Source organism: Salmo salar, chromosome ssa03 (genome assembly GCF_905237065.1).
Source record: "Salmo salar chromosome ssa03, Ssal_v3.1, whole genome shotgun sequence".
NCBI lineage: Eukaryota > Metazoa > Chordata > Actinopteri > Salmoniformes > Salmonidae > Salmo > Salmo salar.
Genome location: NC_059444.1, coordinates 58,737,069 through 58,764,853, shown reverse-complemented (window position 1 = coordinate 58,764,853; position 27,785 = coordinate 58,737,069). Strand labels below are relative to the sequence as shown.

Here is a 27,785-nt window from a genome sequence, read left to right as displayed (position 1 = left end):
TTGGCTACCTGTTCTTCTCCTTGCAGAGGATTTCTCTTTCTCCCTCTCCCTTCTCTGCTGTCGTCTTTTCTACTTGCCCCGTTTTTCTCTGTCAGCTATTTTCTAATCAGTATCTCTGAGTTGTGAATCTGCCATTGTCAGCACTTTTGTTGCATATCCAGAGTTTCAGAGACATCAGATATTGAAACTAGTTTTTTGCTTAGTTAAATATTGAATTCAGCAGTTATAGAGTTGTGAATTGCTCAGGTTTTTGTATGCTAGCTACCATAGCTTTGTGAACTGTCCATTTCACAAAGCCATGTATGTGGGCCAGGGAGACCCAGTTCCCTTTTCCAGTCGACTGCCTCCAGAAGTGGTCGGTGTGTCTGTGTGGTGTCTGTCAAACCTCCCCCATCATGGCTGCCACAGTGGCTGCGGGCTCCGGCTGAGGGCCTGTTCTGCTGAAACCTGCCTGTCCTGACCTGCTGGCTTAGTGACCTACCCTATGCCCACCCCTCTGCCCGCCTGCCTGACCCTGCCTGTCCTGCTTCGGAGCCCGCAGCCCCCCCTCCCCTCTGTACCCCCCCTCCCCACCCCTGATCCTTCCTTCAGGTTACTTACCCTCCGCTCACCCCTGTCCCCCTCTTCTCCCTGCTTGCCTCCCTACAGAGGACTGTGATTGTGAGGGCTATTTCAATGGACAGTACATAGGTGAGAGCCTGCACGTCTTCCTCCTTTTGCCGCCTTTACCTCTTTCGCTGTCTGATGTCTATGTGTCCGCCAGGACCTTGCTGTGTGCTGCTGGCTAACTGAAATGCCGCTTTGGGTTGGGGAATGTATGGATGTCCTGAGGGTGGGACTGGCTGGAGTGTCCGTGTGGGAAGTGATGGAGAAGGGAGGAGAGAGGTGGAGAGAGAGGAGGTGGGGAGAGAATGCTGAGAGGAGACGGAACTGATCCCAGTTCATTTGAAAGGGAAGACTAGTATTGAAGGAGAGAGTGTGCATTCCAGCACCAGTTTTTCCAGCTTCATGTGAAAGAGGGAGGGTCGAAAGATTGGAGTTTAGTTTCTCACTCCTTCAGGTGTCGATAACAAAACGGTCTCGTTGCCTAATTAGTGTAATGAGAAAAGTGCTTAAGAGGGTGTGATAGAGAGCGAGTACCAGACTAGAAACAGTTTTATCTCCAGAAGATACTTACACATGACTCCTATGCGTCTCTGTCAGAGTATTAACACATGTTCGGATCAGTATCAGTTCCCCAGACACCAGAGTAGCAATCATTTCAGGGCATTCAAAAATGTTACTACTTGCTAATGAGTGTTATCAATTGGATTTAACCCTCAAGCTACCGACCGTGGTAAATACAGTTTGCATCCAGACTGAAATTGCATTGGCACGACAATATAATGCTTTTCCCGTAATCCTCAGCCCCCTGCTGCCCTCCCACTGGCCTCCCCTCCTTCCACTGTCCTCCCCTCGCCTCCTTCACCCCTACATGACCTTGAGGCCCCACCCCATACCCCAGAAACTGTTGGAATGAAAAGCAGAGCACACGGAGGGATCTGAACACAGCTGACAGTCAAACACTGCCCTCCCATGGCAATAAGACCAACTGTATTATTCTACATGATTGTTTACCTTCGTAATGACACTGAATACTGACATCAACCAATCAGGTTACTCCTTATATATGGAGACTAAACCCAGCACCCTTGCCCTGCCCCAAACTAAGCAGTGTTTGGATCCTCCTGAGACTCCCCTCTTGCCTCTGCCTCTGATGCTATGGCTGGCACACCCCTCCTACCCTCACCCCCACGAGGGTCCTGCTGCGTTGGACGCATTGCACACTCAACCAACCAGACACGTTTTGCTGCTTGTTTCACCCTGTGTGGAGACTGAGGCGCGAGGCTGGGTTGTGTGATGCTCTAACGCCAGTTATAGTCTCTCCTAAGTGTAAAGCAGTGGCGCCCTCCTGTGGTCAGGTGTTTTCCTGGGAATTTTATTCAGGTACTGTTACCGGCTTGTTCCCTCAGGTATTCCCTGCAGGCAGGGGGGATGGGCACCCATGGGCCTGGAGACACTGTGTGCGCGTGTCTGCGTGTGCGTGCGCCCGTGCGTGCGTGTGTGTGTCACTCCCACGACACTGTGGTCTCCAGAGTCAGGCTGCCCTATCCCTCCTGATCCACTCCTGTAGCTCTCTGTCAAGCAGCATGTCTCCGTTGTACTGTATCCTCTTACATGTGTTACAAACCAGACCATTGTCCTTCCAATTCTATCGAGGCTAATTTACCTTGGCATGGCAAGAAGCTCTCTCTTTTATCCTTGCTGTTGTATTAATAGTTGTTCGTTGAGTGAATCCAAGTCTCCTTTAAAAAGAGAAAGGAGAGGCATGAGTTTGATATTGATAGCGGAAGAGTGTTTGCTTCACTCTCAGTCCCAGAGCTTATTTCTCACAGTCAAAGTGGAGCTGCCAAACCCCTTTGTCAGATATTAGCTGCATGTGATTGATATGTGTTGGACACATGCTTGTAAATGAGCAGATTCAGTCAATATCTCACAATGCCGCTGGCAGCCCATTTACCTTAGAGATAAGCACGGGTCAGGCTGTCAAACCTGTAGAATCCCTCACTGATTAATGACGGATCCCAGTTTACCATTCGTATTGGTCACACGGTTCACTGGGGTTTTAATGCATGATTATCAAGGGTTGCACATTCTTTGTTATTCGATAACCGACACCTAATAATCCAACAAAGAATCATGTTATGGTTATGTTGGGGTTTGATTTGCATGATGTCCTGATATGATGTGATACTGGTATTGTGCGTTCAAAATGTTTGTCAACAACACTAATTGCCGAGTGAGAACAACTGCAAACGCTATCTAACATGCCTTCGAGAATACAGTTGTAATTATGTAGAAAGAGCATGTGTTAGGCAGTGTATCAAATCACTGACGTGGATGATCATATCTGACATTTTGACCCTTTGCCTCCCTGCCCCTCCCACCTGCCTGTCCTTCGTAGCGGGTCTGAGGAGGAGTTTCCGTCTGAGCCGGAAGGACCGGTCAGGATCCCTCGGAGGAGGGGCCACCCGCGACCCCACCGATCCAGACTTTGCCACCTACGAGGAGGTGACTCGCTACCAGCACCGGCCCAACGAGAGACCCCGCCTGGTGGTTCTGATTGGTAAGACAGCAGCTTCAGGATGACTACGGCAGTGTGGTCATTCTACTTTGATGATACTGCCCTCTAGTGGCCAATACTACAAACAGCAACTCCCTCTAGTTGTGTGGTAGCCTCATGAGAACCAGACCAATCTCCCAATAGCACATATTCTCTTTCATTTTAAGCAGTCAGTCTGCTTGACCAAGCCAGTTGTGTGGGCCTGTGAGGTCTTATCTACAGTACCTAATGCTATTTATGTTTCTGATTAAGTTAATTCATCAAAGTGCACAACAAATGGCACATCCAGTAACTAATCAGTGGACTTAACTTGATGTTGATGCAGATTTTTTTCAGCAAATATAGATTATTTGTCCCTGATATGTTATGTTTAAATGACTATGTCACTCCCTCACTCTACTCTCTCTCTTTCTCTTTTTCTGTCTCTCTCTCTCTCTCTCTCTCTCTCTCTCTCTCTCTCTCTATCTCTCACACAAAGGCTCCCTAGGAGCTCGTATCAATGAGCTGAAACAGAAGGTGATAGCAGAGAACCCACATCGCTACGCTGTGGCCGTACCGCGTGAGTTACACCTTCTAAACCTCGCCCTCTTGTTTCTCCACTGACGGCGACACCCTCGAACACCCTAGTAAAGAACTGCTACACCAGTAAAACAATCCCAGCTTTCCCCATTTCCCCTATCACCTGTGTCTCCAGATACCACCAGGCCCAAGAAGCCTCATGAGAAGGAGGGGGTGGAGTACCACTTTGTCACCAAACAGGCGTTTGACGCAGACGCTCTGAGCAACAAGTGAGTTCTCTTTGATGCCACATGGCTGATCTGTAAGGCCATACTGTCCGTCTCTATAGAACTCTGCTTTGTTTTGTCTGTTTCGTGCTCAGTTGTGTCCCGTGTGTCCAGGTTCATAGAGCATGGGGAGTACAAGGAGAACCAGTATGGTACCAGTATAGAGGCCATCCGCTCTGTACAGGCCAAGAACAAGATGTGCCTAGTGGACGTGCAGCCAGAGGTAGGGCCAAGGCACATCCTCTGCAGTGATGCATATCCCATTCTGTCATAATGCACTGTACAATATAACCACGGTTGTCACATGCAGTCTGTGTCACACCCTATTCTATGACGACGGCCCCTGACGTTTCTCCTGCGGTCTCTTGGTGAGAGTACTTTCTGTTTCAGTCAGGCAGGCTGCCGTATTATCTTGTCACGGTTATCCGTAGCATCTCTGACATCTCAAGAGGACATTTCTCGGATAGTATCTGTTTTCTAAACCCTGTGCACTCTTGTGTGACAACCAACGCAGACTGTGTGATATTGTGTCTGACTGTGTCCTGGCCCCTCAGGCTTTGAAGACGCTGCGGACATCTGAGTTCAAGCCCTATGTCATCTTCGTCAAGCCACGCGTCCCGGAGAGCAGGCGCCGTCGTAGTGCTGCCACCTCACCAGCAGGGGGAGATCATGGGCGAGTGACGGTGAGACCTGCTGTCTCTTTTTATTACAGTGAGCTGAGTCTGAAATGTGCTCATATGAATGTATCAATGAGTTATTTAACCTTTTTTCTGTTACTCAATCTTTTATTTTGGGTGGCATGCTTTCTCCTTTCCTATTTTCTCCTCTCCTTAATCTGATATCACCTTTATATCCTTACTCACTCTTATGCTTCTTCCTCATTTTCATGTATGTATGTATGTATGTATGTATGTATGTATGTATGTATGTATGTGTGTGTGTGTGTGTGTGTGTGTGTGTGTGTGTGTGTGTGTTAGGATGAGGACCTGCAAGAAATGCGTCAGTCAGCCCAGCAGATGGACCAGCAGTACGGCCACCTGGTTGACCGGGTCCTAATAAAGGAGGACTCAGCCAGCGCCTGCACAGAACTCCGAGGCATTCTGGAGCGGCTGGAGCGTGAGACCTTCTGGGTGCCCCTCTGCTGGGTGCGGACCTAACCAACCTTTCCCCAACCACCACCCTCCAGAGGGGGGATCACAGCCCCCCAAGCCCTTCCTCCAGCAGGACCCCTACCCTACCCCCTCATCCCTTTCCTGATCTCCTGGATCCCTTCCCCTTGGCTCCATGGGCCAGCCTGTGGGGTGTGGAAGATACTGCCCCAAAACCTGGCCTAATACCTGATGCTGGGCCAGCCACACACTGGCACTATGGGAGAAGGGCATGCGGCAAAACCCTTTGGAACATTTCTGTGTTTGGGATGTTCAGAGGGAAAGACTGTTGTGTCCCACCCCCCCCACACACACACACGTACAGTACATGCAATCCATTGTTCAAATTCAGGTTTTTCATATATTTATTAAACTTTTGTTATTATTATTTATGTCATATTATTTATGTCAGACAGACAGACATCTTTATTGTGGCTCCATATGGAGTGTCATCTGTAGCTTTCTTTGGCCCGCAGTGTCTAGTACTTGAGTTCCCCTTAATATAATAATATATGCCATTTAACACACACTTTTATCCAAAGCGACTTCAAGTCAAAACAATTGTACAGGAATCCTGCAGGAAATCCAACACAATTCCTTCACAAAGACATTACTATTTTGTAAGGTTTCCTCACTTAGTGTTTCCTCGCCTATTTCCGTTGCTCGTTGATACAATGCATTCTGAGTGAGGCCTAGCCATTGATATTATAATGTTATTGAAATGTTATCCAAAATCCAATCCACCTGCTTCCATTATACCTGGAGAATTAGTATAAATACATACGTAGTATTATTAACCAACACACTCTGTAAATAGTACAGTAGGATAGATCTAATGGTACAGAAATTTGGAATGTGAAATAGAATATTATTTCATAATGCTTTTTTTTTATAAATTATTTTATGACTTGGATGTGTTTTAAGGAAGTGCACGACAGTTGAATTATTTAATCGCAGATGTAAATATTGCACATGCAAATCCTACCGTGCCAACGAACGATCTCATAGCACTTCAATGCAACCTGTTGAACTTCGACCCTAAGTGTCTAATCCTGTCTAATCTACAGTTGGTGTGAATTACTTCAGTTCTGAGACTCTGGATGTGTGGATGTCATGTACAAGTGCACTAAAACATGCTATGCTCCTTTTTGTGTACATAGGAATGTCCTTTATATAGCTGACGTCAGACACTTTTAAGATGCAGGTGCAGTGTGGGTAATAGGGTTTTGGGGAGGGGGGGGGGGGGTGTTCTATGGTCCATCTTGATAATCAGGGTCCTTGTTAAATTGTTCTGTATGAGTATTTATCTACAAGTGAGGACTCTGGGATTAGTGGGACATGGACTCATCCAAGTGTGATTGTGGGTTGGTCTGCTCCAAGTGTGATTGTGGGTTCAAGCCGTCATTATAAATACACACAGACGTGACGTGTTTCTTTTATGTTATCTTGGTGTTTACAGAAACAATGTTAAAAGCCATTTCAAGGTTACAAGGTAATACACAAGACAAAAAACAATGACTCGCGCTAGTCAAACTGTTGTTACTTGACTGAAGCAATCAGAAAGGTTTTGTGAAACTCCACCTGTTCTCAGTCTGTATATTGGCTCTGTCGCTCTGAGCTACTGGTGATCTTTGAGTAGAGGCATCAAAGCTCTGTGCTCTTTCTTTGTGTGTGGGTGTGGGTGTGGGTGCGTGGATTTCAAGTCTTGTTTCATTGCGGAGAACTGATAAACTATCAACAGGAACTTCCAGATCCTCCTTTGTCATCCTGTTCTCTTTTTAACAATGTAATGTGTTCTTAATCTTTTACTGTGCTATGTAAACCAAGAAACCCAGAATGTTGACTTTGTAACGTGACATGTATAAAGTGCCATAGTAAAACCAGATGAAGCAAGTGCTACATTGTGTACGTTTTGTTATCGTCAAATCCTACCAGTTTTGAGTTGGACTAAATTGTTATTTTGAGTTGGGTTTGGTTTCTAACCATATCCCCGATGTGTCAGATGTGTTGCATATCAGTTGTACAAACCGAGTGTGAATCAGGTCACATGTTGAACTGAGAGACCAGAGATGAGAGACCAGAGATGAGAGACCAGTAGCAGCAGAAGTGCTGACATGCATTCTGCATTTTAAACCATATTTATTTTTTATTTCCATTTGACACAGGAGTTGAAAATAAATGAAGTCACCGCATCATGGGAGGATGGAAATCAAGAAACGAGTCCTAAGGACCATGTATGTGTAAAACCTGGAGCTAATATCCATGTCACTGGTTCTTCTGACCACAAACCAGTCCAAGAATTCAGTGTGAAAACTGGGCAAAATGGGGATACGGTTTGGATAGCATGTCCCAGCATCAGTCCTTATACAGGGCCCTGAATCCTCCAAAGATGATCGGTGCCTTTCTTGTCTTGTTCCAGGAGGATCCAAAAAGTTGGAGACTCACAAGACAAAAACATCTAACATGACGATTGGTGTAACGTGAGAGTAGACAGAAGATTGACAACACCCAGAATTCTAAAGTGGCCACCTCAGAAGACTCCTTTCAGGAGAGCCAGTCCCATCCCCATACAGACGTTACCAAGGAAATTACCTCAGATAGCACATATGCACACTTACACACACATAAACAGACAGTATATCATACGCCACAAACATGCACGTACTCCACAAACATACAGTATATACAAATATGCTCAAAAATCACATCTGTTTCATCAGCATCTTATCTTGACAATGTCTTGGACAAATCTTCATGTTACTTCAAGTTTAACTGCTGTCCACTGACAGAGTATTGATGCATACTACAATATGAACGTGGTAGGGTGTTACTGGCTTGTGGTTATGAGTAAAAAAAAAAGCTTAATTCTGTGATTATCTTCTTTGTAAAAATAAATAAATGCTAATTTCTGTAATTATATTCTTTCTATAATAACTCAGACCACGGTTAGGTTTCGATAGTGTGTAATTTGCTAGAATGTACTGTATGTGTGTATGGTCAAAAGCTATGGGAAAAGTATGACTTTGTCAATGCATTGAACGTGTGTAGAAGTCACAAACTCAGCAAAAAAAGAAACGTCCCTTTTTCAGGACCCTGTCTTTCAAAGATAATTCGTAAAAATTCAAATAACTTCACAGATCTTCATTGTAAAGGGTTTAAACACTGCTTACAGACGGTAGGCAATTAAGGTCACAGATATGAAAACTTAGGACACTAAAGAGGCCTTTCTATTGACTCTACAAAACACCAAAAGAAAGATGCCCAGGGTCCCTGCTCATCTGCGTGAACATGCCTTAGGCATGCTGCAAGGAGGCATGAGGACTGCAGATGTGGCCAGGGCAATAAATTGCAATGTCCGTACTGTAAGACGCCTAAGACAGCGCTACAGGGAGACAGGACAGACAGCTGATCGTCCTCGCAGTGGCAGACCACGTGTAACAACACCTGCACAGGATCGGTACATCCAAACATCACACCTGCGGGACAGGTACAGGATGGCAACAACTGCCCGAATTACACCAGGAACGCACAATCCCTCCATCAGTGCTCAGACTGTCCGCAATAGGCTGAGAGGCTGGACTGAGGGCTTGTAGGCCTGTTGTAAGGCAGGTCCTCACCAGACATCACCGGCAACAACGTTGCCTATGGGCACAAACCCACCGTCGCTGGACCAGACAGGACTGGCAAAAAGTGCTCTTCAACGACGAGTCGTGGTTTTGTCTCACCATGGGTGATGGTCGGATTCACGTTTATCATCAAAGGTATGAGCGTTACACCAAGGCCTGTACTCTGGAGCAGGATCGATTTGGAGGTGGAGGGTCCGTCATGGTCTGGGGCAGTGTGTCACAGCATCATCGGACTGAGCTTGTTGTCATTGCGGGCAATCTCAGTGCTGTGCATTACAGGGAAGACATCCTCCTCCCTCATGTGGTACCCTTCCAGGCTCATCCTGACATGAGGGCTTGTGGGCCTGACAATGCCACCAACCATACTGCTCATTCTGTGCGTGATTTCCTGCAAGACAGGAATGTCAGTGTTCTGCCATGGCCAGCAAAGAGCCCGGATCTCAATCCCATTAAGCACGTCTGGGACCTGTTGGATCAGAGGGTGATGGCTAGGGCCATTCCCCCCAGAAATGTCCGGAAACTTGCAGGTACCTTGGTGGAAGAGTGGGGTAACATCTCAGAGCAAGAACTGGCAAATCTGGTGCAGTCTATGAGGAGGAGATGCACTGCAGTACTTAATGCTGCTGGTGGCCACGCCAGATACTGACTGTTACTTTTGATTTTGACCCCCCCTTTGTTCAGGGACACATTATTCCATTTCTGTTAGTCACATGTCTGTGGAACTTGTTCATTTTATGTCTGTTGAACCTTATGTTCATACAAATATTTACACATTTTAAGTTTGCTGAAAATAAACGCAGTTGACAGTGAGAGGACGTTTATTATTTTGCTGAGTTTATAACACATACTCAATTCCAGTAACAAAATATTAGTCAGATTTTTTCCACAAGGGTGGATAACCTTACTGATTGACAAAGAACAACACATTTCTCATAGCTAGAAGGATTAGACGTCTGAACCCCAATATGGGCGGGACCTATCATGTTGCGTCAACCACTGATTGAATGGTCCAAAGCAGGGGTTCTTAAGCTTTTTCACCTCGGGACCCAAATTACAAATTGACAGTCCTGCCGTGACCCAATTGTCCTCCAACTACCCAAATTAAGAATAAATAGTGTGTGACTGTAGATGTATTCTCATCACACGCGACCCACCTCTCACATGCCCACTTTGAGTTTCCGATCTTGGTCTAAAATAAAGCCATTTGACAAGAAGAGCATGGAGCTTTCATTCTGTTATTTGTCATGTGTCAGTGATAGACAACACACTGTCCCGCCCATCGCAGGGTTCAAAGCCTCACATCCAAACCAGAGGTACAGTACGAAAGTCTATGTGCAAATTCCAACTTTTTGCACAAAACTCCACTTAGCATCAATGCTATCATGATAATGTGAAAGTTGGAGATTGTGCACCAGCACCAGTTTCTAGTCAGGAGTATTTCTGTGGTCATTTAGCGCCATCTGGTGGTTATGTTTAGCTTGTGTTTAGCTTGCGTAGCTCCTGTTCCTTTTTGCGCTGCTTCTCTTTCTGGCGTTCCAGTTTGTCCAGGGCCTTGCGCTCCTTTTCCGCTGCTGCGTGAATGTCTTTGATCCGCCTTTTCAGTGCACTACGGTCCGTCGAACTGTTTACTCCCAAACCCTGAGAATAAAATATAATAAAATATCAAATCAAATTTTATTTGTCACATGTGCCGAATAAAAAAGGTGTAGACTTTACCATTAAATGCTTACTTACGAGCCCTTTCCCAACAATGCAGAGTTAAACATGAAAAATATTTGTTTTAATAAAAAAAGGTATAACGAGGATTGGAGCACCATATATATACACTGTAGCCTCGTTATTGTTATTTTATTATGTTACTTTAATTTATTTAGTCAATATTTTCTTAACTCGATTTTTGAGCATTGTTGATTAAGGGTTTGTAAGTAAGCATTTCACGGTAAGGTCTGCACCTGTTTTCTTCGGTGCATGTGACAAATACAGTTGAAGTCAGAAGTTTATATACACTTAGTTTGGAGTCATTAAAATACGTTAAAATGCGTTTTTCAACCACTCCACAAATTTCTTGTTAACAAACTCTAGTTTTGGCAAGTCGGTTACGACATCTACTTTGTGCATGACACAAGTCATTTTTCCAACAATTGTTTACAGACAGATTATTTCACTTATAATTCACTGTATCACAACTCCAGTGGGTCAGAGGTTTACATACACTAAGTTGACTGTGCCTTTAAACAGCTTGGAAAATTCCAGAAAATTATGTCATGGCTTTAGAAGCTTTTGATAGGCTAATTGACATCATTTGAGTCAAATGGAGGTGTACCTGTGGATGTATTTCAAGGCCTACCTTCAAACTCAGAGCCTCTTTGCTTGACATCATTGGAAAAATGACATCATACAAAAATTGTAGACCTCCACAAGTCTGGTTCATCCTTGGGAGCAATTTCCAAACGCCTGAAGATACCATGTTCATCTGTACAAACAATAGTACACAAGTATATTCACCATGGAACCACGCAGCCGTCATACCTCTGAGGAATGAGACGTGTTCTGTCTCCTAGAGATGAACATACTTTGGTGCGAAAAGTGCAAATCAATCCCAGAACAACAGCAAAGGACCTTGTGAAGATACTGGAGGAAACAGGTACAAAAGTATCTATATCCACAGTAAAACGTGTCCTATATCAACATAAGCTGAAAGGCCGCTCAGCAAGGAAGAAGCCAATGCTCCAAAGCCCCATAAAAAAGCCATACTACGGTTTGCAACTGCACATGGGGACAAAGATCATACTTTTTGGAGAAATGTCCTCTGGTCTGATGAAACAAAAACAGAACTGTTTGGCCATAATGACCATTGTTATGTTTGGAGGAAAAAGGGGGAGGCTTGCAAGCCGAAGAACACCATCCCAACAGTGAAGCACGGGGGTGGCAGCATCATGTTGTGGGGGTGCTTTGCTGCAGGAGGGACTGGTGCACTTCACAAAATAGATGGCATCAAGAGGGAGGGAAATTATGTGGATATATTGAAGCAACATCTCAAGACATTCAGAAAGTCAGGAAGTTAAAGCTTGGTCGCAAATGGGTCTTCCAAATGAACAGGCAGTAGCTCGGGTGGTTGTTGTCCTTGATGATCTTTTTGGCCTTCCTGTGACATCGGTTAGTGTAGGTGTCCTGGAGGGCAGGTAGTTTTCCCCGGTGATGGGTTGTGCAGACCTCACTACCCTCTAGAGAGCCTTACAGTTGTGGGCGGAGCAGTTGCCATACCGGTGATACAGCCCGACAGGATGCTCTCGATTGTGCATCTGTAAAAGTTTCTGAGTGTTTTTGGTGAAAAGCCACATTTTTTCAGTCTCCTGAGGTTGAAGAGGCGCTGTTGCACCTTCTTCACCACGCTGTCTATGTGGGTGGACCATTTCAGTTTGTCCGTGATGTGTATGCCGAGGAACTTAAAACTTTACACCTTCTCCACTACTGTCCCGTCGATGTGGATAGGGGGGTGCTCCCTCTGCTGTTTCCTAAAGTCCACGATCATCTCCTTTGTTTTGTTGACGTTGAGTGTGAGGTTATTTCCCTGACACCACACTCAGAGGGCCCTTACCTCCTCCCCATAGGCCGTCTCGTTGTTGTTGGTAATCAAGCCTACCACTGTAGTGTCGTCTGCAAACTTGATGATTGAGTTGGAGGCGTGCATGGCCACACGGTCATGGGTGAACAGGGAGTACAGGAGAGGGCTGAGAACGCACCCTTGTGGGGCCCCAGTGTTGAAGATCAGTGAGGTGGAGATGTTGTTTCCTACCCTCACCACCTGGGGGCGGCCTGTCAGAAAGTCCAGGACCCAGTTGCACAGGGCAGGGGTCGAGACCAAGGGTCTCGAGCTTAATGACGAGTTTGGAGGGCACTATGGTGTTAAATGCTGAGCTGTAATCGATGAACAGCATTCTTACATAGGTATTCCTCTTGCCATCGGAGGAATCCCGGAACATATTCCAATTTGTGCTACCAAAACAGACCTGTAGCTTAGCATCTACTTCATGTGTCCACTTTTTTATTGAGCAAGTCACTAGTGCTTCCTGCTTTAATTTTTGCTTGTAAGCAGGAATCAGGAGTATAGAATTTTGGTCAGATTTGCCAAATGGAGGGTGAGGGAGAGCTTTGTATGCGTCTCTGTGTGTGGAGTAAAGGTGGTCCAGAGTTTTTTTCCCCTCTGGTTGCACATTTAACATGCTGCTAGAAATTTGATAAGACGGATTTAAGTTTTCCTGCATTAACCTGTTATGGCTAGGGGGCAGTATTTTCACAGCCGGATAAAAAAACGTACCCGATTTAATCTGATTATTACTCCTGCCCAGAAACTAGAATATGCATATAATTATTAGCTTTGGATAGAAAACACTCCAAAGTTTCTAAAACTGTTTGAATGGTGTCTGTGAGTATAACAGAACTCATTTGGCAGGCCAAAACCTGAGAAGATTCCATGCAGGAAGTGCCCTGTCTGACAATTTCTTGCCCTTCTTGATTATCTCTATCCATTACAGAGGATCTCTGCTGTTACGTGACACTTCCTACGGCTCCCATGGGCTCTCAGAAGGCGGCAAAAAGCTGAATCGTGGCTTTGCAGGCTCTGGTTGAAAAAAAGTAGCGCGTTTGGGTAGTGGCTGGTTACAGTACTGTGAGACTCAGGCTCGTGCCCGCGTCGACCCCATGCTTTGTTTTCTTTCGTCTGTTTACCTAAACGCAGATTCCCGGTCGGAATATTATCGCTTTTTTAGGAGAAAAATGGCATAAAAATTGATTTTAAACAGCGGTTGACATGCTTCGAAGTACGGTAATGGAATATTTAGAAATCTTTTGTCACGAAATGCGCCATGCTCGTGACCCTTATTTACACTTCGGATAGTGTCTTGAACGCACGAACAAAACGCCGCTGTTTGGATATAACTATGGATTATTTTGAACCAAACCAACATTTGTTATTGAAGTAGCAGTCCTGGGAGTGCATTCTGACGAAGAACACCAAAGGTAATCAAACTTTTGTAATAGTAAATCGGAGTTTGGTCAGGGCTAAACTTGGTCGGTGTCTGAATGGCTAGCCGTGATGGCTGGGCTATCTACTGAGAATATTGCAAAATGTGCTTTCACCGAAAAGCTATTTTAAAATCGGACATATCGAGTGCATAGAGGAGTTCTGTATCTATAATTCTTAAAATAATTGTTATGTTTTTTGTGAACGTTTATCGTGAGTAATTTAGTAAATTCACCGGATGTTTGCGGGGGGTATGCTAGTTCTGAACGTCACATGCTAATGTAAAAAAGCTGGTTTTTGATATAAATATGAACTTGATTGAACAAAACATGCATGCATTGTATAACATAATGTCCTAGGGTTGTCATCTGATGAAGATCATCAAAGGTTAGTGCTGCATTTAGCTGTGGTTTTGTTTTTTGTGACATTATATGCTAGCTTTAAAAATGGGTGTCTGATTATTTCTGGCTGGGTACTCTGCTGACATAATCTAATGTTTTGCTTTCGCTGTAAAGCCTTTTTGAAATCGGACAGTGTGGTTAGATTAACGAGAGTCTTGTCTTTAAAATGCTGTAAAATAGTCATATGTTTGAAAAATGGAAGTTTTCGGATTTTAGAGGAGTTTGTATTTCGCGCCACGCCCATCATTGGATATTGGAGCAGGTGTTCCGCTAGCGGAACGTCTAGATGTAAGAGGTTAAAGTCCCCGGCTACGAGGAGCGTTGCCTCTGGGTGAGCGTTTTCCTGTTTGCTTATGGCGGTATTCAGCGCATTGAGTGCGGTCTTAGTGCCAGCATCGGTCTGTGGTGGCATGCTACGAAAAATACAGATGAAAACTCTCTAGGTAGATAGCGTGGTCTACAGCTTATCATGAGATACTCTACCACAGGCGAGCAAAACCTCAAGACTTCCTTAGATATTATGCACCTGCTGTTATTTACAAAAATACACAGTCCACCGCCCCTTGTCTTACCAGACGCCGCTGTTCTATCCTGCCGATACAGCGTATAACCAGCCAACTGTATGTTGATAATGTTGTCGGTCAGCCACGACTCCGTGAAGCATAAGATATTACAGTTTTGAATGTCCCGTTGGTAGTTTAATCTTCTGCGTAGGTCATCGATTTTATTTTCCAAAAATTGCACGTTTGCTAGCAGAATGGAAGGAAGTGGGGGTTTATTCAATCACCTACAAATTCTCAGAAGGCAGCCCGCCCTCTGGCCCCTTTTTCTCCGCCTTCTCTTCACGCAAATGACGGGGATCTGGGCCTGTTCACGGGAAAGCAGTATATCATTCACATCGGGCTCGTCGGTCTCGTTAAAGGTAAAAAAGGATTCAGCCAGTCCGTGGTGAGTAATCGAGTAATCACAGTTCTGATGTCCAGAAGTTATTTTCGGTCGTAAGAGATGGTAGCAGCATCATTATGTACAAAACAAGTTAAAAAAGAAGTTATAAACAACGCAAAGAAATTAACAAAAAAACACAATTGGTTAGGAATAGCTAACACGTCAGCCTTGTTCTCTGGCGCCATCTAGGCCTTAGGTACTTACAGTGAATAAAAATATAAATGCAACATGTGCAACACGTGTCAACAAGCTGAAAAAAAAGATCTCAGAAATCTTCCGTGTGCACTAAAAGCTTATTTCTCTCAAATTTTGTGCACAAATTTGTTGACATTTGTTGACAGCATTTCTCCTTTGCCAAGATAATCCATCCACCTGACAGGTGTGGCATATCAATAAGCTGATTAAACAACATAATTATTACACATGTGCACCTTGTGCTAGGAGAAATACAAGGCCACTCTAAAATTAGAAGTTTTGTCACACAGCACAATGCCACAGATGTCTAAAATGTTGAGGGAGTGTGCAATTGGCATGCAGGAATGTCCACCAGAGCTATTGCCAGAGAATTGAATGTTCATTTCTCTACCATAAGCCACTTCCAATGTTGTTTTAGAGAATTTGGCAGTACATCCAACCAGCCTCACAACCTCAGACCATGTGTAACCAAGCCAGCCCAGGACCTCTACATCTGGCTTCTTCACCTGCGGGATCCTCTGAGACCAGACACCTGGAGAGCTGATGAAACTGTGGGTTTGCACAACCAAAGAATTTCTGCACAAACTGTTAGAAACCGTCTCAGGGAAGCTCATCTGCATGCTCTTCATCCTCCCCAGGGTCTTGACCTGACTGCAGTTTGGCATCGTAACCAACTTCAGTAGGCAAATGCTCACCTTCGATGGCCACTGGCACGCTGGAGAAGTGTGCTCTTCATGGATTAATCCCGGGTTTAGACTGTACCGGGCAGATGGCCGACAGTGTGTATGGCGTCGTGTGGGCGAGCAGTTTGTGGATGTCAACATTGTGAGCAGACTGCCCCATGGTGGCGGTGGGGTTATGGTATGGGCAGGCATAAGCTACAGACAATAAACACAATTGCATTTTATAGATGGTAATTTGAATGAACAGAGATACCGTGATTACCATGCCATTCATCCACCGCCATCACCTCATGTTTCAGAATGATAATGTACTGTCCCATATCGCAAGGATTTATAAACAATTCCTGCAAGCTGATAATTTCCGACTCATTCCATGGCCTGCATACTCACCAGACATGTCACCCATTGACCACGTTTGGGATGCTCCGGATCAACTTGTGCTTTAGCGTGTTTTAGCGTGTTTTAGCTCCCGCCAATATCCAGCAACTTTGCTCAGACATTGAAGAGAAGTGGGACAACATTCCAAAGGCCACAATCAACAGCCTGATCAACTCTATGCGAAGAAGATGTGTCGCGCTGCATGAGGTAAATTGATGGTCACACCAGATACTGACTGGTTTTCTGATCCATGTCGCTACCTTTTTTAACTGTGACCAACAGATGCATATCTGTATTCCCAGGCATGTGAAATCCATAGATTAGGGCCTAATGAATTTATTTCAATTGACTGATTTCCTTATATGGACTGTAACTCAGTAAAATCTTTGAAATTGTTGCATGTTGCGTTTATGTTTTTGTTCAGCGTAGTTCACAGATAACATGAAAGTGGTCCCTCTCAACAGCAGAGGGCAGTGAGATCCTACTGAAAGAGAATGATTACCTGTATGTTGTTGTTGGTGGGTGTTTACATGTTTGTTTTGAGTGTTTTTGAGTGGATCAGAGAGTCAGAGATACTCTATGTTTTACTTTGATCCTACATGCACTCACCTCCTCTCATCCCTCTCCTGTAACTTACCCTCTCCTCTAATCTTCTCACCTACTCTCATCCCTCTCCTGTACCTTACCCTCACCTCTAATCTTGTTGTCACTTCTCTTCCACTCTCATGGCCGCTTCTCCCCTTTCACCATCTGTACCATCCTCTCCATCCATCTGCTTTTCTTCCTCTCCTCGCCTCTCCTCTCCTCTCCTCTATTCGCTGACCCTCTCCATCCATTTACCCACATCTCCTCTGCTCACCTTCCTTTCCTCTCCTCCCACCTTGAACTTAGTTCCCTTCCTTCTATCCTCCTCACTCTCCTCCTCTCCTTCCCTGAACCATCCTCTCACCTTGAGCTTGGTGCCGTCCATCAGGAGGAGCTGCTCCCCGTCGATGTCCCTGGCAGTGAACTCTGGGATGTACTGCTCCATGTTCAACCCCTTCAGCCACTGGCACACCTGCTGGGTGCTCCACGACGACACTAGGCACAGCGGCTCGTCTATAGGCTGGAAGGAAGGTTGCCCAAGATATTCAGTTATTGAGTACAATTGCATTGCTTCAGCTCCCTAATATGAAAAATAGCTTTTTGTGAGTTAGCAGTCTGAAGAGCATGTTAATCTGCCCCCTGGTGGTCATGAATAACACAACACAAAACAATTTAGCCTTGCCCCTTAGTGCAGCAACATACAGCTAACGTTCTGCCTCATTACACCCACTGATATGGCTCTTTAGGTTGCAGTGACTGAATTACAAAGCTGCCTCTATAGTCTAGACCCCCTTGAGTCACACACACGTACGCACGCGCACACAATCAACATTGTTTAACTGATCTAACCGCTGGTCTGGTGTTGTTAGCCTGGTGGCTAGCAGGGTCCTGCCAGGTTGGCTGTCTGCCAGACACTGAGGTGTTCTCAGAATGTCTCTCCACCGGCGGTGAAGCACAGGAACAAGCGAAGCGCTGCTAAAATTAACTCAGGGTGATGGAAGAGGCAGCCGGTTGAGAAGTCTCTCTCTCTCTGCATCTTCTCTTTCTGCATATTCTCCCTTTTCCCTCATGTTATTAGCATTGAATAAACATGATATCAACATACAGGCAGACAATTCCTATGGGACGTGGTTGGTTTGAGAGCCCCTCTGTTTTACATTATTAGCCAAAGGTTTTATAGAAAGTGGATTACATAACCTAGGCTACCATATACAAACACTGTTCCATTACTTCAACCATGCTAATTCAGGTAATGTGCTCTGCTGGAAGGCAAAACAGCACATTCCCCATTGGGATTTTCCATCTCACCAACAACTGGGACACACACAGACTCTCACACGCTTACTCAACCAGATGTGATTAAGTCCTGGGTTCAAATACAATTTATTTTTCTTTTAAATACTTTGAGTGTTTCATTGAGTGAACCTGAGGTGTGTTTAACGAGGGGAATAGATGTTGATTGTTAGCTAATGTTAACTTAGTGTTAGCCGAGAACATAAGGTAACATTATCTTATGTCTGAGAAGGCGGTTTGTTTTGGGTCTAAACTGCCACTACAAATAATAATGCGGCTTTCTATTATTGTACATGTAGCAGGAATAGCAGTTATTTGCAGTTTGATTATTGCCGCTGAAATGGCATAGTAATCTTTACAAAAATGTGCTGTTTGACGTTTCACTGTAACATTTTAGAATGTTCATTGAAATCATCCCACTGAAATTGCAACTAATGGAAGATGTTCAGCACAAATGGAAACCCAGTTGAGCGCACCTCTGGAGTGGCAGATGGGCAGGGTTCGCACTTTTGAGACTATTCCATTGGTTCCTTTGTGCCAGACATGCGCCACACAATCAAGTGCAGTTAAAGTATTCGAGAAAAAAAGCAAATACTATCTGTACCTAGGTCTGACGTGGTACGCCCCTCTGAAAACCCAATATCCCCTCCAACAAGCTGAGCTAAATCAGATGTGACGGGAGAGAGAGAGCTAGTTTACCGGAGGTAATTGATTCCCTAATCACTGTGCAGCCGTGTCTGACAGCCTCTGGCCAGAGAGTGTTTTTGAGAGAGCAGAGCACTCACCAGACTCAGGCTTTAAAAACACCAGGACTACACACTCTGCACTCCTACTGTTATGGATCTAAGTGAACTGCTTGGAACTTCTAACTGAATGCAGTGTGTGCTATAGTATGAATAGTGTAAGCTAGTTGCCACAAGTAACCAAGAAGACATAACTACAGGATGTCCAGTTGGGGTTATTTCAGGTAATGGTACACATTTTACTAAAGAAGAATTCAGAGTTTTGTTGGTACACTATTAGAGATTTGAGTGGAACGCTGCTGTAATCAAAAACAGTATCTTGCATTCTCTCTCTGAACAGTGATCCAGGCCTCAGGCAAACCCTCTGTCTCATATACTGTATCTAAATGAAATAGAGTTTAGATCCATTTAGTCCTAGGCAGACAATGCCCACTACCACAACTGCATTAGGAAGCCCCTTACCTCGTCTGAGGACTGGGAGAGGGTCTGGTAGCGTTGTGAGGAGCGGGATGACGAGTCGGCTGTGGTCCCACTGGAGGCGTGGGGGGGACTACCGGGGGGCGGTGAGAACTCATCACTCAGGGCAGACTCCTGAGGGAGGGAGGGAGGGAGGGAGGGAGGGAGGGAGGGAGGGAGGGAGGGAGGGAGGGAGGGAGGGAGGAGGGAGGGAGGGAGGGAGATGATCCAATCATGATAAATGAATACTGTTTTCTCCACATTGTTTCCAGTATTCTATGACCCTTTGGGATTAAGTACAAGTGCATAGTGATATTTTTATTGAGTGTGACCACTGTGGTCAAACAGTATTGGATCGATTGATTTGTCCAGTTCAAGATCAATTACATCTGGCATTAGTAGGATATTAATGCATTGTTTGTAAACCTTACTTTCAAACAGTTGTAGCTTAGAAATATAAAATGTTTGGTCACAGCAGTAACACTGAAAAATAATACATAAGCATCATATTTTGATATAGGGCTGTGATGCCCCCGCAAACACATATGCATGCACACACACACAACAAAAACTCACACAGACACACAGCCCTATAACAGCCATTGACCGTCCCCTTGAGAGCCACAGTGCAGAGGCCCAAATCTCCAGTGCAGAGGAGGAAGGCAAAGTCATGGGTATCTGCCTCCTCTCCAGACACCAGGCTTATTAGGGCTGCGTCCCAAAGGGCACCCTGTTCCCTACACTACCGGTCCAAAGTTTTAGAACACCTACTCATTCAAGGGTTTTTCTTTATTTTGACTATTTTCTACACTGTAGAATAATAACGAACACATCAAAACTATGAAATAACACATATGGAATTATATAGTAACCAAAAAAGGGTTAAACAAATCAAAATATATTTTATATTTGAGATTGTTCAAAGTAGCCACCCTTTGCCTTGGACAGCTTTGCACACTCTTGGCATTCTCTCAACCAGCTTCATCTGGAATGCTTTTCCAACAGTCTTGAAGGAGTTCCCATATATAATGAGCACTTGTTGGCTTCTTTTCCTTCACTCTGCGGTCCTTCACTCAATTGGGTTGAGGTCGGGTGATTGTGGAGGTCAGGTCATCTGATGCAGCACTCCATCACTCTCCTTCTTGGTCAAATAGCCCTTACACAGCCTGGAGGTGTGTTGGGTCATACTCCTGTTGAAAACAAATGATAGTCCCACTAAGCCCAAACCAGATGGGATGGTGTATCGCTGTAGAATGCTGTGGTAGCCATGCTGGTTAAGTATGCCTTGAATTCTAAATAAATCACTGACAGTGTCACCAGCAAAGCACACCCACACCATAACCCCTTCTCCTCCATGCTTTACGGTGGGAAATACGCATGCAGAGATCATACGTAATACCCACAAGCCACGTCTCACGAAAACACGGTGGTTGGAACCAAAAATCTCCAATTTGGACTCCAGACCAAAGGACAGATTTCCACAGTCTAATGTCCATTGCTTGTGTTTCTTGGCCCAAGCAAGTCTCTCCTTCTTATTAGTGTCCTTTAGTAGTGGTTTCTTTGCAGCAATTCGACCACAAAGGCCTGAATCACAGTTTCCTCTGAACAGTTGATGTTGAGATGTGTCTGTTACTTGAACTCTGTGAATAATTTATTTGGGCTGCAATTTCTGAGGCTGGTAATGCTAATGAACTTATCCTCTGCAGCAGAGGTAACTCTGGTTGGGTCTTCCATTCCTGTGGCAGTCCTCATGAGAGCCAGTTTCATCATAGCGCTTGATCGTTTCTGCAACTGCACTTGAAGAAACTTTCAAAGTTCTTGAAATGTTCCATATTGACTGACCTTCATGTCATAAAGTACTGATGGACTGTCATTTCTCTTTGCTTATTTGAGCTGTTCTTGCCATAATATGGACTTGGTCTTTTACCAAATAGGGCTATCTTCTGTATACCCCCCGTAACTTGTCACAACACAACTGATTGGCTCAAACGCAATCAGGAAAGAAATTCCACAAGTTAACTTTTAACAAATCACACCTGTTAATTGAAATGCATTCCAGGTGACTACCTAGTGAAACTGGTTGAGAGAATGCTAAGAGTGTACAAAGCTGTCATAGTAAAAATAAAGAAAAACCCTTGAATGAGTAGGTATTCTAAAACGTTTGATCGGTAGTGTATATAGTGCACTACTTTTGACAATGGTGAAAAAAGTACCTAATTGTCATACTTGGGTAAAAGTAAATATACCTTAATAGAAAATGACTCAAGTAAAATTGGAAGTCACCCAGTAAAATACTACTTGAGCAAAAGTCTAAAAGTCTTTGGTTTCAAAAGTAAATGTAATTGCTCAAATATACTTAAGTATCAAATGTAAAAGTATAAATCATTTAAAAGTCCTTATATTAAGCAAAGCAGAAAGCACCATTTTTTTGTATATGTTTTTTTACGGTTAGCCAGGGGCACACTCCAACACTCAGCCGTCATTTACAAAGTGTTTAGTGAGTCGGTACAGATACCCCAAAAACCACTCAAGTAGTACTTTCAAGTATTTTTCCTTAAGTACTTTATACCACTGATTTTGACCAGGGCCCATAGGGCTCTTTTCAAAAGTAGTGCACTATGTAGGGAATAGGGTGCCATTTGGGATGCATGCAAGAGCTATTAACCCAGCTGGACAGGCACACAGTGGTAGAAAGGGATTTAACGGCCCTCTGCTTTCAATGGGAAGCTGCAGCTTTAATTGCTATGCAGAGCAAAGGACCCCGGCCTCCATGCTGATGACTAAGTGCATCTGGGATGCTTTGCATACTCCTCACTATTAAACCCCATGGAGCTCAGTTCTAAATTGCACTCTAGTCCCTATAAAGTTCACTACATTTGCCCTGTAGTCTAAAGTATTGCACTTTACGGGAAATAAAGGTTCTGTTTGGGATAGGCCCATGCTCCCAACATGTTGCTCCTGGGGTTTTTAGATGTGTCATGTGGCAGGTGTTAGAGAGTATGTATAAACACTCCCCCCACCCCAATATTTGGTAGGGTTTTGACTCAGAATGGATCAAACCAAGTGAAGCTGAGAGGGGTGAATGGGTATTTTCTCCCATAGAGGGCTATATTGATGAACTCACCGAACTTAGCCTGCCAATGGTTAATTCAAAAGCTGTTGTTTTTTAAAGCGTATGTAAACAAGGGCATTCAAATATTTATTAACCAACAAGTGGAAATATGCTCTGCTATGTTGCTTTCCTTCTTTTGTTAAACGGTAATCTAGTTGTCTTGACATTGATGTTGTGGTTAGCTAAAAGCATCGCAGCGGTCAAGTCACCAAGGTGAGTAAATCAACAGCATCGATCGCATCATGGGATTTCTGCCTACGACAGCAAATGTGTGCAAAGAGAGACATCCAACAAGACATATATGTATTGTTAGGTGTCCTGTGGGTGTACCTACTGGTTATATGTTTTCATGGCAAGGATATGGACAGGCTACACATGAACATATTAGCAGAAAGATATATCATCTATGGCAGAGATATATCTCAATATGTAACATACCATATTTGTTGTGCTGACAAGGGCTTATAACACCTTTGATCTATAAAGTGTCATGACGTTGGCCTCTCCCTTTTGCACACAATCCACCCTGTGTGTAAAGGGTAGAAAAACTCTAAAATTCCAGGAAAGTCTCTGGCCACATGGCCCATAGAGAGACAAAGGAAATTCTTCCAACTCATAGAATTGAAGAATCCAGCTACGAACTGATCCGCTGGTACCATTTTGTGATACTCAGAAGAGACAATATAGCCATATTACCATAAAACTGTTTATATAATAGACTCAGTTTAAGACTTGCCTCATATGGGTGTATGGAATGTATTGATAAGGATAAAGCTTTTGTAAGACATTGAGATGCTATGTACTGATGTAATGTGATAGAATTGTATTTCTGTAACCAAATCTAACTCAGTCATAGGCACGCCCCAGGGACATATACAGGACCAGGCGTCATTTGACCAGCCTGTTCGATGGGCACTATAAAACACTCCCTGATTTACATTTCTCCAGACCAGGCCTACACTCTATGGCCAGAGGTTTGACCATCCAAGTACTCTACTGAAAGTGAACCATACCACGTGGTTAACTTTTAGACTATTGATACCGACAGAATAAGAACAAGTCTTTGATATTAATTATTAGTCTGCAGCTAAGTAAATTATATCATCGAACGCGAAGACCAACGAAACAACCATTCGATGACGACATTAATGAATGTCGCTCTGAAAGATCCATTCTAACCGAGAGAGAGAGAGAGAGAACGTGGACAAAACTCCCCAACAGAACTACTCTCCAACAAGAATCAGAACGACACACTGAGCGTAAATATATATATTGATTGCAATTGTTCCCGAATGAGTGAGCCTTCAATTGTCAATTGTTAATGAACTCTGTGTAAACTTCTCAGCTGACCATTTATGACCCATTGTTCAACAGGCCGACCAGCCTGTTTAGCCCACAAGGGCACATTCCGATACCAATCCTTTGTTGACGATAATTACTGTTTGTATGTTTTTCTGTTAATTACTTAGTGTAGTAAATAAATGATTTTAAGACAATTGATGTATGGATGATTTTAGTAAAGACTGGGTTCGTGCAGATACAACAATTTACGACGTTTGGAATGAGACTGGGCTAGAGGTAAATACACCATTTTAAACTTAGAAGATAATCGACCTATACTATAATAGAATATAATATTATAGTACAGGAAAGTTATATTAAGAAAATTATAGCTTTGTAATCTGAATATTCTCCTTGGTGCCCCGACCTCCTAGTTAATTACAATTAAACGATTAATCAGTTTAATCGCGTGATAATAATTACAGGGAGCTAATTGATAAACATATCTTCAGTTTAATGGTACCCCCAAAGACACGACAAAAGCAATTTGTCCACATAAGCAGAAAAACTATAAAGCTCCAAGAGCCAGACATGCTCTTAACTATACGTTTGACAGTGAAATAAAAGCACTTTGATATACGGAACACACACCTTGTGTTGTTACATCAACGGTGTGATTGGACAGCTGTATATTTCCTATCAGTCCTTTCTGTGCCTCTTAGCTAAACAGCCATTGGCCAACAAGCTTCTGAAATATAATCTATTTCCCTTAGAAATACTCAGGCCTTTGGCAGAGACTTTAATTAGCTGGTGCAAAGTCAGTGGGAGGCATATGTCTGCCTTCTTGGGTATTTTGAACGGACAGCCTATCTTCTTCCTATAACCCTGTACCTCAGCTTCTTTCTTCTGTATATTAAGCTATGTTTTCCATCCAATAGATGCGCATATACCAAACCATGTAAGAGGACGACAGCAACACCAAAATCCCTCAATGTGGTCAATCGGATCTAACACCGGAAGAGTCTCTTGCATCGGTGCCATGTTCTTGTTTTAACTCCCGAAGTCATCCGTCAATATCTTTTCTGAAACAGGTTACATTTGACACGAGCATGTGACAATGTGCCGCACAAAGGGCCATCGATTTCCCCTCTGTGTAAATGTAGCCATGCTTGTCGATAAACGTCGAATAGCAGCACCCTCTTGGACACAGAGGAAAACGCGCCCTGTTTCCTAATTGAGTTTCAATCCCTCAGACTCTCCACAGGAGCTGAGTCACACCATGGGCCTCTCCAGATCAATTATATATATATATATATATATATATATATATATATATATATATATATATAGAGAGAGAGAGAGAGAGAGAGAGAGAGAGAGAGAGAGAGAGAGAGAGAGAGAGAGAGAGAGAGAGAGAGAGAGAGAGAGAGAGAGAGAGAGAGAGAGAGAGAGAGAGAGAGAGAAGAGAGAGAGAGAGATATGATGGATGGATGGATGGATGGATGGATGGATAGAGAGGGTGGGAGTGAGATGGAAGGAGAAGAAGAAAGAGGAGGAGAGGAGAGAGTGAGATGGAAGGAGAAGAAAGAGGGAGAGCGAGAAGAGAGAGAGAGGAGGGATGGATGGATGGATGGATGGATGGATGGATGGATGGATGGATGGATGGATGGATGGATGGATGGATGGATGGAGAGAGAGAGAGGGTGGGAGTGAGATGGAAGGAGAAGAAGAAAGAGGGAGAGAGAGAAGAGAGAGAGAGAGAGAGATGGATGGATGGATGGAGAGAGAGGGTGGGAGTGAGATGGAAGGAGAAGAAGAAAGAGGGAGAGAGAGGAGAGAGAGAGATGGATGGATGGATGGATGGATGGATGGATGGATGGAGAGAGAGAGGGTGGGAGTGAGATGAAAGGAGAAGAAGAAAGAGGGAGAGAGAGAAGAGAGGGAGAGATGCTAGTCGCGTGAGATGGAAGGAGAAGAAGAAAGAGGGAGAGATGCTAGTCGCGTGAGATGGAAGGAGAAGAAGAAAGAGGGAGAGATGCTAGTCGCGTGAGATGGAAGGAGAAGAAGAAAGAGGGAGAAATGCTAGTCGCGTGAGATGGAAGGAGAAGAAGAAAGAGGGAGAAATGCTAGTCGCGTGAGATGGAAGGAGAAGAAGAAAGAGGGAGAGATGCTAGTCGCGTGAGATGGAAGGAGAAGAAGAAAGAGGGAGAGATGCTAGTCGCGTCTACGCACAAGTGTTTATAGCAGTGTAGCAGCTTTACATCTCTGGTGTCTGCTTCTCTCATCTGGTGACTGTTTTCATTAAAGCTCAGACCCAGTAGGAGAAAGTTTTCTCCTTCTTGACAATTTGTAAAAAGCATTTGGCATATCTCCAAGGGTAACAGCAGCATCCGTTTCTCGGTGTTTTAAACTGTGGAATGTATAGACGGTTTGGTTGTTTAGCAACAAAACCGACGCATGTGCAACTACAGTATGGGGCAAAACAAGGGTCGGCCTAGATTGTTGACAACATGTAAACTATATTTCGGCTCCAATGTTTATTGAAAACAAAAATACAGTTGCACAATGAGCACTTATCTCTCAAATACATCATTACAGTTATTGGTTAGCTAGATATCTAGCCATTTTTTTCTCCATGTTAGCATAGAGGTGACAGTCAAAACACCTCAAAACAAGACCTGATATCAAGAACAAGTTTAAATGAGCTGAAACGAGCCACTTACAATTCACCATATGACAGTTTCTTAAAATTGTTGCTAGCTATCTGTCCATCCAGAACCATAACAACACATGGCCTTCTGTCCCTTTGAAGCACTAGCATCATTTTTGTGACGTTGTCAGATGTGGCAGAAATCTTAATGACAGACATGAAATGAAGACTAGCCTATACACTAATGCTAACATCAACACATGAGGCCTCTGATAATGATAAAAACACAAAGTGGACAATGGTAGGAGTAACACAATAGTGCAGTCTGACCTAAATATGATATCAGAAGATATCAGAATATGTTATTGTGGATGTGAGTTACCTGGGAGTTGGACTTGCGGGGGCTGCAGTCCTGAGAGACCAGTTTGGGGGAGCAGGGCGGAGTTGCCCCGGATGACACGGAGCCCCTGGTGCTGTCAGTGAACCAGGAGAAAGGCACGAAAGAGCCAGAGGACCTGGACGGGCTCTCAGATGGCTCCCTGTGCAGAGAAAGAGAGATATTCAATATCCTAACTGAAAGAGCCAAAATGGTGCCTCTCATATACTAACTAGGTCTAATGGAGCCAAAATGTTGCCTCCTGTATTGAAACAGAGGGACATAGCCAAAATGGCTTCTCATGGACTCACCGGCTTCCCATTGACAGTCTGTTTGACTTGTCTTTTCTGACTCTCACATAGGAGCGTCTCAACGTGACCCTTCAGATGAACAAAAAAATTGTGGGTTAAAATCAACAGAAAGCACCAGTTTTGAAACTGACAAATTTGCAATGTGTTTACAATGTAAACCGTTTAAATGTCTGAATATTGAGCACTTACCCCAGGTCCAAGAATCTCCTCTTGGTCTTCTTGTCGAAGATAAGGCTGTTGTTGCCGGGGTCAGCCGGGCTGGTGTCTCGACTGTCTTCTGAAACTAACACTGTGAAATAATGAAAAATGGTAATTAGCACATTATTGATTCATCAAAGCATTTTTGTACACATTAACCCACCATTACCAACATTTTGGTATGGCCTTAATGATATGGCATTAATGGTGGTTGTGTATCAATACATTTATGGCTGTGTGTGTGTGTGTGTGTGTGTGTGTGTGTGTGTGTGTGTGTGTGTGTGTGTGTGTGTGTGTGTGTGTGTGTGTGTGTGTGTGTGTGTGTGTGTGTGTGTGCTTTGCCTCTTTAGGCTTAATATACCACAGTTAATATCACAGGGAATTTAATTCTTAGTGTGGGGATTTGAACTGTAATAACTAGGATGAGGATTTT

General features: G+C 44.0%; 2 protein-coding genes across 4 annotated transcripts in view; one reads left to right on the top strand and one right to left on the bottom strand.

Moving 5' to 3' along the window:
* LOC106600799 (MAGUK p55 subfamily member 3) overlaps positions 1-6,995 on the top strand; it is a 31,776-nt gene extending 24,781 nt beyond the window's left edge. Inside the window, exons 13-20 of one of the 3 annotated variants that reach the window (XM_014192479.2) lie at positions 649-690; positions 1,921-1,986; positions 3,005-3,166; positions 3,642-3,722; positions 3,858-3,951; positions 4,063-4,171; positions 4,503-4,631; positions 4,926-6,995. In XM_014192479.2, coding sequence (XP_014047954.1) covers positions 649-690; positions 1,921-1,986; positions 3,005-3,166; positions 3,642-3,722; positions 3,858-3,951; positions 4,063-4,171; positions 4,503-4,631; positions 4,926-5,105 — 863 coding nt within the window. In that variant the 3' untranslated portion in view covers positions 5,106-6,995. The remainder of the gene's footprint in view (positions 1-648; positions 691-1,920; positions 1,987-3,004; positions 3,167-3,641; positions 3,723-3,857; positions 3,952-4,062; positions 4,172-4,502; positions 4,632-4,925) is intronic. The other 2 variants (XM_014192480.2, XM_014192481.2) reach the window with 2 other exon arrangements.
* Positions 6,996-8,806: 1,811 nt separating this feature from the next.
* Positions 8,807-27,785, bottom strand: part of LOC106600800 (sterile alpha motif domain-containing protein 14) — a 37,298-nt gene continuing 18,319 nt past the window's right edge. Inside the window, exons 5-10 of the mRNA XM_014192482.2 lie at positions 27,344-27,443; positions 27,155-27,223; positions 26,850-27,006; positions 19,431-19,559; positions 17,297-17,452; positions 8,807-10,360 (exon numbers count right to left, since the gene is read on the bottom strand). Coding sequence (XP_014047957.1) covers positions 10,196-10,360; positions 17,297-17,452; positions 19,431-19,559; positions 26,850-27,006; positions 27,155-27,223; positions 27,344-27,443 — 776 coding nt within the window. The 3' untranslated portion in view covers positions 8,807-10,195. The remainder of the gene's footprint in view (positions 10,361-17,296; positions 17,453-19,430; positions 19,560-26,849; positions 27,007-27,154; positions 27,224-27,343; positions 27,444-27,785) is intronic.